This window comes from Symphalangus syndactylus, chromosome 24 (assembly GCF_028878055.3).
Source record: "Symphalangus syndactylus isolate Jambi chromosome 24, NHGRI_mSymSyn1-v2.1_pri, whole genome shotgun sequence".
Classification (NCBI taxonomy): domain Eukaryota; kingdom Metazoa; phylum Chordata; class Mammalia; order Primates; family Hylobatidae; genus Symphalangus; species Symphalangus syndactylus.
The window spans coordinates 19537106-19552808 of NC_072446.2; the positions used below are offsets into that span (position 1 = coordinate 19537106).

Here is a 15703-nt window from a genome sequence, read left to right on the forward strand (position 1 = left end):
TCACAGCTTCTTCCGGCACCTTGCCCTGCCCTAGCATTGCAGTGTCCTCACATCATTCTATCCCCTCTTCACAGCTTGTGCAACATCTTCCCCTACATACCTACATACGCACACACACAAAACACACACACACACCACACACATACAATTCATTTTTTAATATTTCTTTAAAATCATTCCTTCTTTTTTCTTGCCATAATTTTATTTTAAAACAAAAATTTATGTCATAGTCAATGAAAAACCCGTATCATTTGCCATACATTGATGGTAATCAGACAACAAAGGTCTAAGATTATTATTTCTTTTTTTTTGAGACAGAGTTTCACTCTGTTGCCCAGGCTGGAGTGCAGTGGCGAGATCTCGGCTCACTGCACTCTCCACCTCCTGGGTTCAAGCGATTCTCGTGGCTCAGCTTCCAGAGTAGCTGGGATTACAGGAATGCCCCACCACGCCTGGCTAATTTTTGTATTTTTAGTAGAGACGGGGTTTCATCATCTTGGCCAGGCTGGTCTCAAACCCCTGACCTCAGGTGATCTGCCAACTTGGCTTCCCAGAGTGCTAGGATTACAGGCATGAGCCACCATGCCCTGCCCTAAGATTATTATTTCATTTCTTTTTTTTTTTTGATGGATTCTTTCTCCATTGCCCAGGCTGGAGTGCAGTGGCATAATCTCGGCTCTCACTGCAACCTCCATCTCCCGGGTTCAAGCGAATCTCCTGCTTCAGCCTCCTGAGTAGCTGGGATTACAGGCGTGTGCCACCATCATGCCCTGCTAATTTTTTTTTTTTTTTTTTTGTATTTTTAGTAGAGACAGGGTTTCACCATGTTGGTCAGGCTGGTCTCGAACTTCCAACCTCGTGATCCACCTGCCTAGGACTCCCAAAGTGCTGGGATTACAGGCGTGAGCCACTGTGCCCGGCCATCATTTCATTTCTTTACTGGATACCTTTGCTTGTTAAAGTCTCTGAATCTGAGGTCTGCCCTTTCTGACAAACAAGGGTGAGAGGTGTTAAAAATAGGCTATTATGAAAGACTTTCTCTTGACTTACCAGAGGCACTGAAATGGTATTGAAGAACGAACATTACTTTCACTACGTGACTCAATGCTACTTAATCTACCACTCGTGGTAGGAAAATGCTTATTGGGATAACTCTGGCTTAAATAATGTTCAAGGATGGGCTTGCTTCCTCATTAAAACTGCATAATTGGAGATGATGGTTTGAGTCAGTGCTCTCTAACCTTTCCCCCTAGAGACATGCTTTCGGCTCCTTGGGTTTTCTCATTTTAACTCCTAAGAGTTAAAATGACATGGTCACCATCATTCACTCTTTCAAATAATATTTATTGAGCACCATCTATGTGCCAGGTCTTGTGGACATGAAAGCAATGAGACACAACATCTGCCCTTCAAAGTCTATAAGGTCAGAATCATGGTGATGAGTTTAAGAATTTAACATTTCTTGAGCACTCACTGTATGCAAAGCACCATTTCATGTGCTTCACTGGTATTAATACTTGACTTCTCCCAACTACCCAGAAGGGGATTTTATTATCCCCATTCTACCAATAAGGAAATCAAGGCATGGAGAGGATTATTAACTTGTTAATAAAATGACTAAAATGTATCGACCACTTACCATGTATGCACCATTCACTATTTTCTTCATTGCAAGTACCACGGTGTTAAGCGTATTATCTGGTTTATCTCAATTAATCCTCATAAAAAACCTATGAAATGAGTCCTTTTATTAGGTTTGTTTTGCTAATGAGAAAACAAAGTCTGGGAAGCAAAGTTGCTTGAGGTCACACCGAGATGAAATAATCGTTGGAGAGAAATCGAACCCATGCCTATCTGTCAGACTTCAAGATCCATCCTCTTGCCCAGGGACTGAGTTGTCTAATGGGGGTGGAGAAATATGTGAAGAAGCCATTCCAGGACTCCAGGAAATGTGAGTGGAAAAGTGTGGCCTCTTTCCCTGCACGGTCAGTCCTAGAATGTAGGCAGCTCCCAACACTTTTATTGGTTTCCACTTTGGCTCAGGGAACGATAGACTGACAATTTGCAGTAAGACCCTTACATATAACTGGAGGAGAAAAATAGAAGACGGAATTAGAGAAAATATTTATGGCTAACCTAGTCCAATTTCTCCTGGACACCTTTCAGTAGAAGCCTGTTTTTCACTAGCACCCTGCCTGCAAACTTGTGGTCTCTCTCCGGACCACTGCCATGGCTCCTCCGCCATCGATCTGGTCCAAGTCAGTATAGATAGCCTTTGACTGCATTGATGTAGACGCCTCTTGAGTGGTTGGCCTGCTCGCAACTGGGTCCCTGATAAATCGCAGGGCAGCCAGAGGACCCTATCAAACCTAAGTCAGATCCCGACTCTGCTCCTGCACCCTCCGAGGCACCCCACCTCGGTGACAGCCCCAGCCCCTTGCTTGCTTATCCTTACCCTCCCTGCTCACCCTCCCTGTCTGCTCCGGCCACCCAGCTTCCCAGCTGCTCCTCCTGTTCCTCCCGGTAGCTCTAGCCCCGGATTTTCAGCTGTGCCTGGCACTGTCTTCCTCCAGAGAGGTGCAGTTTTCTTCCAAGCGCTGCACTCCAGACCCACTGTCAGTATCACTTCCGCAGACGGGGACCTTTCCTGATCGTCTTATTCAAAACAGCCACTTCCTGTCATATTCTACCCCTGCAAACACCCTCTGCAAACACCAGACCCTGACACATGGGACTGTCTGCTGTCTAGTCCCTGGTCTGCCCTCCGCGCTCAGTGTAAGCTCCAGGAAGGCAGGCACTTTGTCATTCGGATGCAAGGCTCCAGTTCCAGCGCCTCCTACAGGACCTGGTACACAGCCATAGCCGCCCTCCCATCATCACGCGTGTTCATAAAGGTCCTGAGGCAGGCAGCAGAATCTCCCCCGTGCTCTCCAGGATCCCAAATCTCTTTGTCCTAAGATACATCTTAACAGGCAGCCAGCCAGCGTCCCTTCTTCCTGCTCTCAGGCACTTATCTGGAGGTGACAATTAAAAAGTGAAGAAGGCGTTACCAGGAAACAGCCCGTAGCCTATTCACATTAGCTTAACAACCCCTAAGCTTCGCCGCCTGGGGCCTGAGGGGATGAGCGCAGGTTCCCCGTGGGGGAGGGGCAGAGTTGCCAGGGCCTGGGGGGCTGGGAGCACCTGGAGAGCGAAGGCCAGGAAGGCACTTGGAGAGGGCGCAGGGAGAGGCTGAACCTCAGGGTCAGAAATGAGGACCCTCCACTCCTTCCCCTCCATCCATATTCTCAGCAAGCACTGTCTAGAAGATGAATGAACAATATCTACCGCACAAAGGGATATCACTGCTCTTCAATCGAAGGCACGTGATGTCACGATGCGCAAAATACAAGATTCAGACGAAAATCATCGTCTTTTGGTCATTAATATTTTCTAATTTGAAACATATTCTAAGAACAGCTAGGATTTGCAATTGGTCCAGAGGTCTGCTAAAAGTTCTAGACCTATGAAAGAGATCCTTATACTTGAAAGTAATTAATTAGTATACAAAGCAATATATGAATGAAAGTATTCATTCATTTCTTTACAGTTTCATTTATTCATTCATCGGGAAATATTTGGTTAGTGCCTAATAGGTGCCAAGGACTAACTCAGGTGCCTAGATTTCTCTCAGAATTCCTGCAGAAAAGAAAACACAATTAAGTGCAAGAATAAAAAACATTCATTTGTGAGGAAGACCCCATGTAAATACTGGGCCCGCACCAAGAGTTTTATATGCATTACATAATCTAATTATCACAAGTAAAATGTGAGGTAAGCAAAATCCTTATCCCCATCTGACAGATGAAAACGCTGAGGTGCAATGAGGTGAGGAAACTTGCTTCTGAGTGCACAGCTGGCTGCAGTTGGACCCCAGGTCTACTTGGCTCTTGACGATGCCTTTCCACAGCCTCGCCGTGTCATCCATCACAGCACCAATCCCTCTATGAAGGCTGGGAATGTGTTTTTATCTCCAGCTGCCACCTCTATCATCCTAAGCATCCTACTCACCATCACTAGGGGCTGGGTAAGTAGACAGAGAGAGCAAACATGCCCAAGTCCATCATCACTTTTGAAATACAAACAGGGCCTATGTTCAACCAATAACTGAATCAGATCACATCACCTCCTTAGGCCTTTGGCATTTCCTCCTTCCTCTGCCTGGACTGCTTCTCCCAGCCCTGTGCTTGGCTAGTCTCTCACTTTTTTTCAGGTCTGATCAAATCACCACTTGAGAAATGGCTTCCCTGACCACTCTATATAACAGGGCAACCCTCCATCATTCTCTACCCCATGAAGCCAGATTTATTCTTATGTAATGCAATTAGGACTATTCAATATTGTGTTATATATTTATTTGTTTGTTAGCTTTTTAGGCTCGCCCACAAGAATATTAGCTGTGTGAGGGCAGGGGCATCTCTATTCTTGTCTACTGTTATTTTTGCAGCACCTAGAACAATACCTGGCACATAATAGATGCACAGCCAATATCTGTTGAACAAATGAATGCATGTACGGACATATGAAAGAACATCCCATAAAGAGACAACTTCAGATGACAGGAGTTGGCCTGAAGATTCCATCTGGAGATGCCGCTAAAGGCAGCATCCTCCGTCTAGGCTCTCAATTTACCCCCATAGCTATAGACATCACAATAGATGCAGGGGGAGAATGATAAGACTGAGGGTTCTTCCTTGGGTCCTTCCTGGCAATTCGCTATGACTATTTTAGATAAACGATCATAATAAATTAAATGCATGGGCCTTGGAAGCAGGAAGAGCTGAGTTTAAAATTCAGCTTGGCCACTGCACGACCTTGAATGAGTTATCCTGCAACTTACTCAGATTCTCAAAAGTAAAACAGGGATTATACTCGAAAGTTATAAGGAACAGGACTCAGCCCAGATGTCCCCTCCTCTGAGAGGTCTCCCCTGACCATCCACATCTCTGTTGTCCCAATTCCTGCCCTCATAATTTTGCTTTTATAAAGCTATTGTCATCGTGAAGCTTTTTTTCTATGCTGAAATTATCTTTTCCTTTATAAATTTACTTGTATATTCTCTATCTTCCCCCCAGTTGGAGGGCAAGATCCCCAGGGATCATCCCCAGCCTATTCACCTCCAGGTCCAGGTAGTAGAAGAGCATCTGACACATAGTAGGAACTCAAGAAATAACTGCCATGTGATCGAATAAATGTAAGCATATAAAGCACGTGGTATGTAAAAAGCACTTGTTTAGTGGCAGATATCATTGTTACCGTTGTCATCGTTGTTGGTGGTGCTATAAATTCTATTTCTTGGGAAAGAAACTTTTTTTTGAGCTGTTGCCGGACTCCAAACGGCCCAGAATAAGTCTGCCTCAGGAGAAGAGGCTCATACACACTACTTCGTCATTGTGTTTCCAGGCTTACAAATCAAAATGCGTCCATACCAGGTTTCTTTCAAGCCCTGGACCCTTTGTTCTATGATAATTGGTAAGTTGCTTGTTTCCCAGTTAATATAAATTTTCCATGGTCTGGTTATTCAGGGTAAAGACACACTATTCCCTCGTATCCCTGGGGTGCCTAACAGTTTCAGCACACTTTCTCAGCCCTCCTCTGATACAATCCTTTCCACACACCTGGAACATATGATTGCCCCCATTTTATAGATTCGAAAGTGGAGGGCAGAGATTTGAGCAGCCCGCCCAAGTTTATGCGGCCGAACAAGAATTAGACCTAGAGACTTGAACTTCAATCAGTCTGACTTCAAAAACTCACATTCTTATCCAGAGAGTAAGGTTTATCTCTAGAGCTTGCCCGGGGCTAAATAACCAGCGTGGGGCAAGGCTGCAACCAGAACCCAAGTCACTTGCCCTTACTCCGCTGTTCCATCCACAGTCTCAAATCTAATCCCAAGGGGGAAAACAAGAAGAAGCACTCAGCAGTGTACCCAACTTTCTAATAAGGGAAAATAGCCAAAGGCAATTCTGATATAAAACGCATTTATGGCTTTTCATTTTGGCATTTCTTCTGTACCAAATGGTACCGTACGCATAGAATAGATTTGACTCTTCTCTACAGCATCATCTTGGCCCAGAAGCTATTCATATCTCTCTGGGGTATAAAAGAGAGGCTCCTAAATACATAAAAAAATTCCAAGGATCTGATAAATTGAAGTGATTTAGAGTAAACCCTCTGCAGTTTATATAGAGATATTTATATGCCGCTGTTCTCACTTACCAAGCCATTTTTCCCCTATAGAAGACCTTGACCCTCTGTCTCATTTTTGTATCTCCCATGTCGCCAGGTTTCATGGATTTTTCATGATCCAGTAAAGCATTAGGGAAGTTTCTTTCAAATTCATTACAAATAGAATGGCTGCTGCCAACTCTGTTTTTATCTCATTCTGCCCTTCGTAACTATTTTCATTAAAAACAATAACTGTATTCTACCCACCTTAATATCTAAACTATACAATTTCCATAGAAATGGCTTAGATGTGGCTTTAAGAAGAAAGCTCAGGGGGTGATTTTAGAGTATTTCTTCAGGTCTGAAAGCACTCAAGTAATTAAGACCAGTGATCTTAATTTTTGTACTAACAGAAACTGCAGAATGCTTTTTTTTTTTTTTTTTTTAACCCACCTCAGTGTCTAGCAGTGTTGCAGAAACATGAGGCCTTTCCTTAATCATAAATGGACACTATAGCTTTTCAATTAGATTAGTCTTTGGAGAGAAATGCAAAAGAGCTAAGAAGCTCCTTAAAAAAATCTTCCCTGCTTCACCGCTTCTCATTTGCCAAGAAGAGATGTTTAGCTAAAATGCAATGCTGCTGTCTTCTTATCCTGCCGCAACAAAGTTCTCTCGATCTTGAACCCTGAGCTAGCTATCTTACAAAGATCCTTGAGGTTTTTCTTTTGGTTTGCATGGCCGCATTTGGTTTTCTGAAACAATTTTTTAAAAAGGGTTGTGTAATATAGTGTCTTACATCTGTGTGTCCAGAGAGAGTTTCATTAGTCCCTGCTTCAGGCTGGGGTAGCAGGTAGGGGGATATTGAAATTGTTTTTTAAATGACACAGGTAGAAAGAGAGTTCTCATTTAGATGAGCGGAATTCAAGACAAATGCTTTCAAACATGATCCAGGTATTTCTTTCCCCCATGTAATTTCTCTAAGCTCCTTATCTCTAAAACTTTTGCATTGTGCATTTTCCTGCTGTTATGCGTAGCTAAATAATACTGATATATTAATAATAGGATTATCTTGCTGTGCCTCCTGAATTTTAATTTCTAAAATTTTAAATAATTTTAGGCATTACTTCAGCGTCCCAGAATATTTGAGGGCGCTCAGAGGATGCCTTTTTCTACAGGGGAAATGCAAAAAAATGAGGGAGGCAACAACTGAAAATTCCAAATGGCCATTTTAATGACTTTCAAATTCCTCCAAATTATTGAATCATTTCATTCATGGAGTTTGCTTTGGAAACAAATATATCAGCAATTCCCACTCGCATCTCAGATTTCTCTTCTGTGTGTCTGTGTATGTATATAACGTCTTTGAACGGACCTCAGTCTGATACCCTCGGACAACATAATTTCTCAGACAAAATGAGCAATACGAAGACGGCCACACTGCTGGAGACGCTCCCCATTCATGTGCAAGTTAAAGTTGAAACTATGTGTTTTCAAAGGTGCTTTCTCATTAGTTTGCAGACCTAGAGTAGCAGTGAACCATTGGGCTCTGAAGTCTCTCATTTTTATTACAATGTCTTAAAAATCTGATGTATCTTGAAATCCACTTTAAATGCTATCTCTATACATTCTCCTCAGAAAAAGTTCCCAAAACAAGTGAATGAAAGGTCAGTAGGAGGAAAAAAAAAAAAGAAATTGTAAATCCAGTGAAAATAGTGTTACATGTTAGAGGCATGTAAATAGATGGTGTTTTTTTCTTACTGTAATATTCAGGTAAGCAAGCAAGCACTCTCCACTTTCTTATGTGGTTGGAATGACTAAATTCCTCCTATAATCAAAGAGCTGCTTGCCAAAGATCACCCCAGGGAACATGAGAATTTCTAACTTTAAATAGAACTTGTAAAACTTAAAAAAAAATTTAAAAATACCAGTTGTTACAAATTACTGAAAAATGAATATAAAAGCCTATTCTGGGGTAAGCAGACTCTATAAAGATAGAAGGATAAGCTCTCCCTGATTACAGACTACAGTAAAAGATAGCGTGTATTTATCACAACATTAGAAAATTAAAATAAATTTCTCCCAAAGAAATAAAAATATAAAAGCATTCTAAACTTGTGAAGCAATAAAATTATTTGTGTGCCAGGCTTCTTTTAATACCACTGTGATTTTTTAAATAAAAGTCGTTCAGTTTGATTGTAATTAAATATGTAATGAAAAACCACTGCTTCAGGGAAGCGATGCAAGACACTCTCTAACTGTTAGTTTAATGTATTTCCAACTGACTTTGCATCAAACGAAAATGATACTCTGTGTATGCCTGGTCTTAATATAGAATTTGTTCGGCAATTTCTGTATTTTTTAAAGGGGACCTGGGTAGAAGCAGGCATTGCCTTTGAAATAGTGGCTGAGTCTTCCCAGACCATGACATTCCCAAATAAAATTGATAGTATAAATACAGTGATGGAAGGGAAGGTCGACTTTGGACATTTACCTCGTGTCAGCTAATTACAGGCACAGCACAAACGTGACCAGGGCCTAGGTTTTCTTCTTGGTTGACTTCCTAAGCTCAGCTGCAATGATGAACAGTGAGGCATCATTTCAATGGCTTTAAAAAATGCCAGGCTCAGTTTGTGCCCCCACCCCCACGAGCAAAACCCGTTCAACGGACAGCACAATTCCCAAGGCCCTGGGAAGAGAAACATATCAACTCAGGTGTTATCCTTTGGAGAAATTCCATCAAATGAATGAGAAATCAGCTGGGATGAAATGAAAGCATAAACCTCCGTTGGAGACTGACAAAGGTCAAGCTGCCTCAGGGACAGACCTCCTAAAAATACTTGGGAGGTATTTCTTGGGTGTTAAGCATTCCCAAAGTGTAGCAATAGAATGGGCAACTGGGAGATAAGGAAATGTAAAGTGGAAGAAAAAAATGTAGACTGTTTCTGAGGAATGTTTCTCCCCTCCCCAAAAGTAACCTTCAACATCCAAACTCTTAAGCCTCAGAGAAGAGTTTCATTGTCAAGAAGTTTCCCAGAGCCCCTGCTCCCTTACACAGTTTCCGCTAGAACTCTCTGTCACTTGTAATCTGCTGATGAGGGTTAACGTATTGTGTCCTGATATGGCAGATTAAAAATGAAATCAATAAATGCCTAAAACAAATGGGCTTTTGAGATGTCCTATTCAATCTGAGTCTTTAAGGGTGAGGTGAGAGGTGGAAGAAGGAAATCAGGACGGGGGTGGGAAAACGACCACTTAAGCAATCAATTTCCTTCCAAAATGTTGTGTGGACCAAGCGATTTCAAGGTATCTATCCTTCCTTTTTCAGAGATCTGCCTTAAGTAACAAGAATGGCCAAAAGAGTTTGTGCTGCTGAGACACTTTGGGCTTTATTGCGTCCATGCATGTGTGTGTGTGTGTGTGTGTGTGTGTTTCCATTCATTTGTTAAAATCATACTTTTGGGCAAGTGAAGGAATCCATCGCGTGAGATACTTAAATATTCAAGACGTGAACTTGTCTTTCTGAAGGATATTTAAACAAAGTGAGGGAGCCAGGGTCCCAAATCTACCCGATTCCTAGTCTCTTGAAACCTGTCCCACTTGACAGTAAATTAAAGGTAAACTTCACCCTGAGCTGCCTGCCCCCTCCCTCCATCCTGTGGGTTGAGACTTCTGGGACCTCACCCATTAATTCAGAGTCATCACTATCAAGAGGTAGAAAAGAGATCTCTGAGGTCATTTCTGCTCTGTTGCAGTGTTCAGAGTTGTCCCTGTTGATTATGTTTCCCGTGTAAATAACCTGTGTTATTAAGGTGCAAATTGCAACTTTTAAGTAATGATTGCTAATAGTCTAATGTTTACTGCCACACAAGGACATTCATGAAAACAAAATCTGCATTATTCATCTCCATATTAAATAAACAAAATAAATTGAGGGAGATATTCTTTCTTGCAAGACTCTCCTCAAATCTGGGTGATCAGAAAGCCTCTAAGAGTCAGCAAGAGGGAAACATCTAATTGCTTTGGGTGGGCAGGGAGTAGAATCCTATAACTTACATATATATTAGATATTCACAAGATGTGCTCACAAAAGATTTTGTGTTCTATTGCAGTTGGCTGTCATTAATATAAAAACAGTTCAGGATGGTGAAATAAAATACGTATTATATATGTGTGCGCACAGAGGCTGAGATTGGCTGTAGAAAATCAAGAGTTAGATTCTAAGTCTACAATTTTACATTTTTAACCACTCTGCATCCTGCAAAACGCAAACAAATCAAAACACCATTCTGTTTTACTTTCCTGCCATTTTCTCTATCTCCCTTGAAATGCATAGAAGGCAAAAATGCTGGTACTGAATCCTGCAATATTTTCAGGTAACAGTGGATGCATTTTAATGGTGAGTGAAATATACATCCAAGGAAGCAAGCATGCACACACAACACAAACCCCTGGGGTACTGTAGGCTGCTTTCTCAACTTTTTTTTTCTTGCCCTAAGTAATAGTATGGTGGAATAGCACAGCTTAAGAAAGCCAGGAAGAATGACATTTCAGAGGGAAATACTCTGATTTAGCTGTTTCCTTAAAGAGAATTGTCCCCTCACATCCCTTGCCCCTGAAGGGGGAGGAACATAACAAATAAAGACTAAAATTCCTCATCACTTACAATATCATCCTGTTTATTCTGTTTAGATACCTGTTTTAGTAGAAAGTTCTGTAATTGATTCCTTGAAACATGGAACTTAAAACTAATAATACAAAGGAATCAAATTGCCTGGAACAGTTCTTGGGAAAAACAGCGCTCGGGGAGAGCCTCAGCTCTGATCCACTCATAGGCTTTTTCTATCTCCCATTATTCATTAATCAAGCTAGAAATCAAGCTTTCAACATCAGTCCTTGGGTGTAATTACTTACAGTTGTGCATTGTGTTTAATTTTAAGCAGTGATAAAAGTTAGTATGGCCATAATCTTAGAACCCACCTTCTCCCCTTCCCTGGATGTTAACTGACTACAGAACCCCAAAGTGGCTAACTTTACTTGTGAATAACCACTTCAGCTGAAATAGAGTAGGGCATTGATGACCTTAGATGAACAGAAGAAACACTGCATGAAAAACTGTCTCCTCTATTAATATGTGAGCAAATAAATAAGGTAAGAGGGTCCTCACTGTGTATGAAATGAATTATCCTTTTTCAGCTTAAAAAGGGTTTCCACTTCTGGTGAAAATAATAAGAATCATACAAAACAAACATACAAAGACAGTAGGAATATAATAGGCCAGAAAACTGAAACTATAGTTACAAGTTTCTAACACACACACACACACACACACACACCAATAAACTAGCCAGCACCAACAGATACAGCTTAATGAAAAGGACCTAATTTAAATAATGTGGTACAGTGTTATGTTACGTACACCTGGATCCTTATCGATCGGAGGATAATTATAATCAAAGTCGAGCAATTCTGAGCAATGCACTTTTTGTAATGAGCTTACTAAAGGAGACATGTCCAGTCATTCTGGTAATTTAAATTACTGCCTAGTTGTTGATAGTCTTTACCGGAACAACAAGAAAAAAAAAAGAGTAATTTTCAGAGCAGTATCACTTCTTGCTGGACCGTATCCCAGGGTTCTCTTTCGGGACAACAATAAGGACGTTATCTCTAATAATGTAGCTACACTTAAACTTATGTTGCGAGAACTAGATGCAGCAGGCTCACTGTTCCTGGGTCTCAAAGGCCATTGAACACATCCACACGCTGTCAGATTGCAAAGCAGCCTAAGTTTTAGGAAATAAGTGAGTTAAATGCAGAGAGACAACGGTAGGAAAGAGACATTGTTTTCCAAAGAAGTAACTAGAGTTGAATAAAGAAAACTTCACTGATGAGGCAAATTCCAAATATATACCTCACTAAAAATATTTTAATTATTTTGCTTTTAGGGAAACAATCAGAAAAGATATGAATCCACGCTTTATCAATATTTCTGCATGCCACTCGAACCAACTTACAAATAGTTAGGGAAGCAATTCTGTGCTCAGAAGGAATGATAATTGTGGATATTTTGAGACACTCAGGCGAGGAAGGAGGATGAGCTTGGTGGTTCAACACATTTAGACAAGGGATACCCACTCTCCTCAGATTCCTAACTTTGGATTTATTCTAAGGGTGACTTTGCAAAGTTTATGAAAGTGTTCCACCAAACTTCTCCCTATGTTTTGCTAGAGTTGGAACAGAATGAAATGTGGAGGTGGGTCTGCAGAAGACCAGCCTTACCTAGTGTTGCCTAAATCAAGAGGGCAAAGACAGAGAGAGAGGAAAAAACAACTAAACTTAAGCTTTTTGCGAAAGCCCTGATTCAACTAAAGGACACAAAGAAATAAAAACGCCCACATTAAAAGCCAAACAAGATAATAATTGTGCATGTCTGGCTCTGAATATAGAGGGCAAGGTTTGCGTCACTGGCACTGTGAGTTACCATGGTGAGTGATTTATTGATATATATCAAGAATGAATAGATCAAAGGCAGCGAGATGACAGGTGATCAATCAAATGTCAAATCAAAACTAGCAATCAAGTGGAAAGCTGATTTTTCAGTGGGTGGGTCTGGCAGAAGAAAAATGAACTTTCATATTACATTTCCGAGAAACAAAACCCCAGCATACTATTAAAAAAGCAATTAAGCAACCCAAAAGAAAAAAAAGAACTTTAGAAGGTCTATTGTACTGATCCATTAACCTGTTCTTATCTTTTTTAGGGAGCAGTAAGTAAGGATTCAGATGGGATAGTTCTTACAGTACGAATCATTTCACAAAGTTTGCAACTCTCTAGGCAAAGAAAATCCAGAGCTGTTTAAATTTCTATGGGGAATTTCCCCCATACAACCCTTTTTGTTTTTTTTAAGAGTAGGGAAATTGTTAATTAGATTTCCAAATATGGATCCTTTTAGAAAATATATGCAAAGGTTCATCCATTTCCTGGGGGCATTTTGTCCACCTTGGTGATCAACGCTAAACTCCTATTGCTCGCCCCAAAGCCTGCCTGCAGCCCGGGTGTTAGGTATGCCTCACACTTCAGCGCCCCAAGCCCCAGTGAGAGGAGACGCTATCCCTGGAGGCCAGAAGCCACTGGCACTGACCACGCAGAGGGATGGAGGGGTGGAGGGGCCGTCTCCCTACTCCGCACCCCAAATCCTCAATACGACTTTGGCCCGAGAGGCAAGAAACAGACTGGGAGAAAGTTAGGGGTGGGGTAGAGGGTGGAGGAAAGAAAGTTTAAGGAGGAAAGGCTTGGTGGGATAGCTTCCCCCAACCCAACCGGAGCTTGGAAGGGGAGGATTTGGGAGACCAGAGAAGGCGAGAGAGGACGGGGTTATTATTACAGGGGCACCCGGCGCAAACTCCCTCGAAAGCTTAAGTGGGTGGTGCCCCCGGGCACCCAGGGGCAAGGAGGGCGGGCGAGGAGCTCGGCGCACAGGGCAGCCCCGAAGCGGAGCCGTTTCTCTTACCTGCCGCCCGCTTGGGTGCCTGCTGTTTTCTCCTCGGCATCCTCTACTTCGCTCCAGTCCCACTTCTGGCGCCCCAGCCCCGAGCCGCGCGCCGGGGCCCGCTGTCTGTCTGGCCTCTCTGGGTCTCCTCCGCCTCTTGCCCGGTGGCTCCTAAGACGTCACTCGGCCTCTGTCCCCCTGACGATCCCCCCTGCAACTCCTCCACCACGGGCCAGAGACCCCCCTCTCTGGGTGGCAGACACGGGTGGCTTGTGCCGGCTGCTTTGAAGTAGAGGTTGGTTCTGCCTTGTTTGTTTGTTTGTTTTGGATTTTTTTTTCCTCTCTCTCTCTTTTTTGTTTTTGCTTTTGGAATTTTTTTGTTTTTGTTTTTGCGTTTTTTTTTTGGTGACTGTTGAGACACTTGATTTCTTTATTAAACATCCAAGACCGGGTTCGGATGGAAGGGACGAGGGGCGCACACGCGCCACACGCACACTCGCGCGTAAAGATAAGGAAAAAAAAAAAGGCAATCCTGGGAAGGTTGTGGGTTTCTTCTTCTTTTTCTTCTTCTCCCTTCTCCTCTTTCCCTCCTCCTCCTCCTCCACCTCCTCCTCCACCTCCTCCTTCTTCTCTTCCTCCTCCTCCTCCTCCTCGCCGATCTCTATGGCGGATTCGTGCCGGGGGGAGAGCGATCACTCACTGTAGGTTTGTGGCTGCTGTCAGATCCCCGTCTGTGAGTGATATGCGAGAGGACAGGAGCGGGTTTTGGAAAGACAGAAAATCTGGAATTCACTCACTCACACACACACACAGACACACACACAGACACACTCACACACGCACTCACACGCGCACGCACCCCCGCTTCCTCGCACACACACACTCACACCCCCCACATATGCACACACACACAAACACACACACACACCCTCGCACACACACACAAGACAGGGCGAGGCGATGCCAGCAAACATCGATCCCGCTGAACAAACTGAACATTAACAAACTCCTCCTCCTCCTCCTCTCCCCGCGACCTGATGACAGGGAGAAATTTACTCCCCAGCCGCAGAGCGCCAGGCAGCGGGAGCCTGTTAAAGGGACAGCGTCCCGCAGGGGAGAGGGGCTGGGGGCGGGGGCCCCGGCGCGCCGGCCCAGGCCCCTCCGTGCGCCCTCTCCGCCGGGGCGAGGGCGTGCCCACCGGGCGCGGGGACACCCCTCCGGGAGGAGGAAGGGGCGGGGGCGGGAGGAAAGGAGGTGAGGAGGGAAGGGGTGCGGGAGAAAAGGAGGCAGGGTGATGATGGCTGAACTCTGAAGCTGGGAGGCTGTGGAGGGAGATTCAGGGGGCCAGGTTGGCTGACCAGCAGGGACTATGCACAATATTAGGAGAGGGAGAACTTAGGTTTGCTTGGGGCTGGGAAGGGGGAGGGGATCTTATCCAGTGAGGATCTCCATCCTCTAAGTCGTAACCTGCCCCCCCAAAATGTCCTCCCCACGCCCCCTTCAATTTAGTGCCCCTGTCCCTCCCACCTTCTCGCTAATCAATGGGTGGTCACAAAAACAAAAATCTCCCTTCTGTCTACTTTAAGGTCTAATCACATACTCCTCTTTTTGTTTCCTTTGAAGAATGTTTATTGAGCACCTACTACGTGCCTATTCTGGAGACACAGAGGCCACAGAGAAAGGGAAGGTGGTGGCTCTGTTGGCATTTATATTCCAATTGGGGAGTGCAGACAAGTGCCCCCCAACTATCCAGTCTTTGCTTAAATGTCCCCTTTTCTCAAAGGTCTACCTCACTTAAAATATCACACACACACACACACACACACACTCCCTGTCCCATTTCTCCATTTTATTATTCCCCAGTGAGCTGATCAGTGTTGCACAGGTTATAGACAGTTTTCTATTCTGTTGATTGTACAAGTTCCCCTCTTGAATGTAAGCTCCAACAGGAGGAAGGATTTTTGCCTCTTTGTTCTGTTATATCCCCAAGTGCTGGCAAAGCACAAGACA

The 15703-nt window shown here is 43.4% G+C and overlaps 1 protein-coding gene across 4 annotated transcripts in view; it reads right to left on the bottom strand.

Moving 5' to 3' along the window:
* The window catches only part of TSHZ2 (teashirt zinc finger homeobox 2), a 520957-nt gene extending 506263 nt beyond the window's left edge, over positions 1-14694 (bottom strand). For all 4 annotated transcript variants that reach the window (XM_055265201.2, XM_063634234.1, XM_055265200.2 and 1 more), the window contains exon 1: positions 13715-14694. In XM_055265201.2, the coding sequence (XP_055121176.2) occupies positions 13715-13754 (40 nt within the window). In that variant the 5' untranslated portion in view covers positions 13755-14694. The remainder of the gene's footprint in view (positions 1-13714) is intronic.
* Between the last annotated feature and the right edge of the window lie 1009 nt (positions 14695-15703).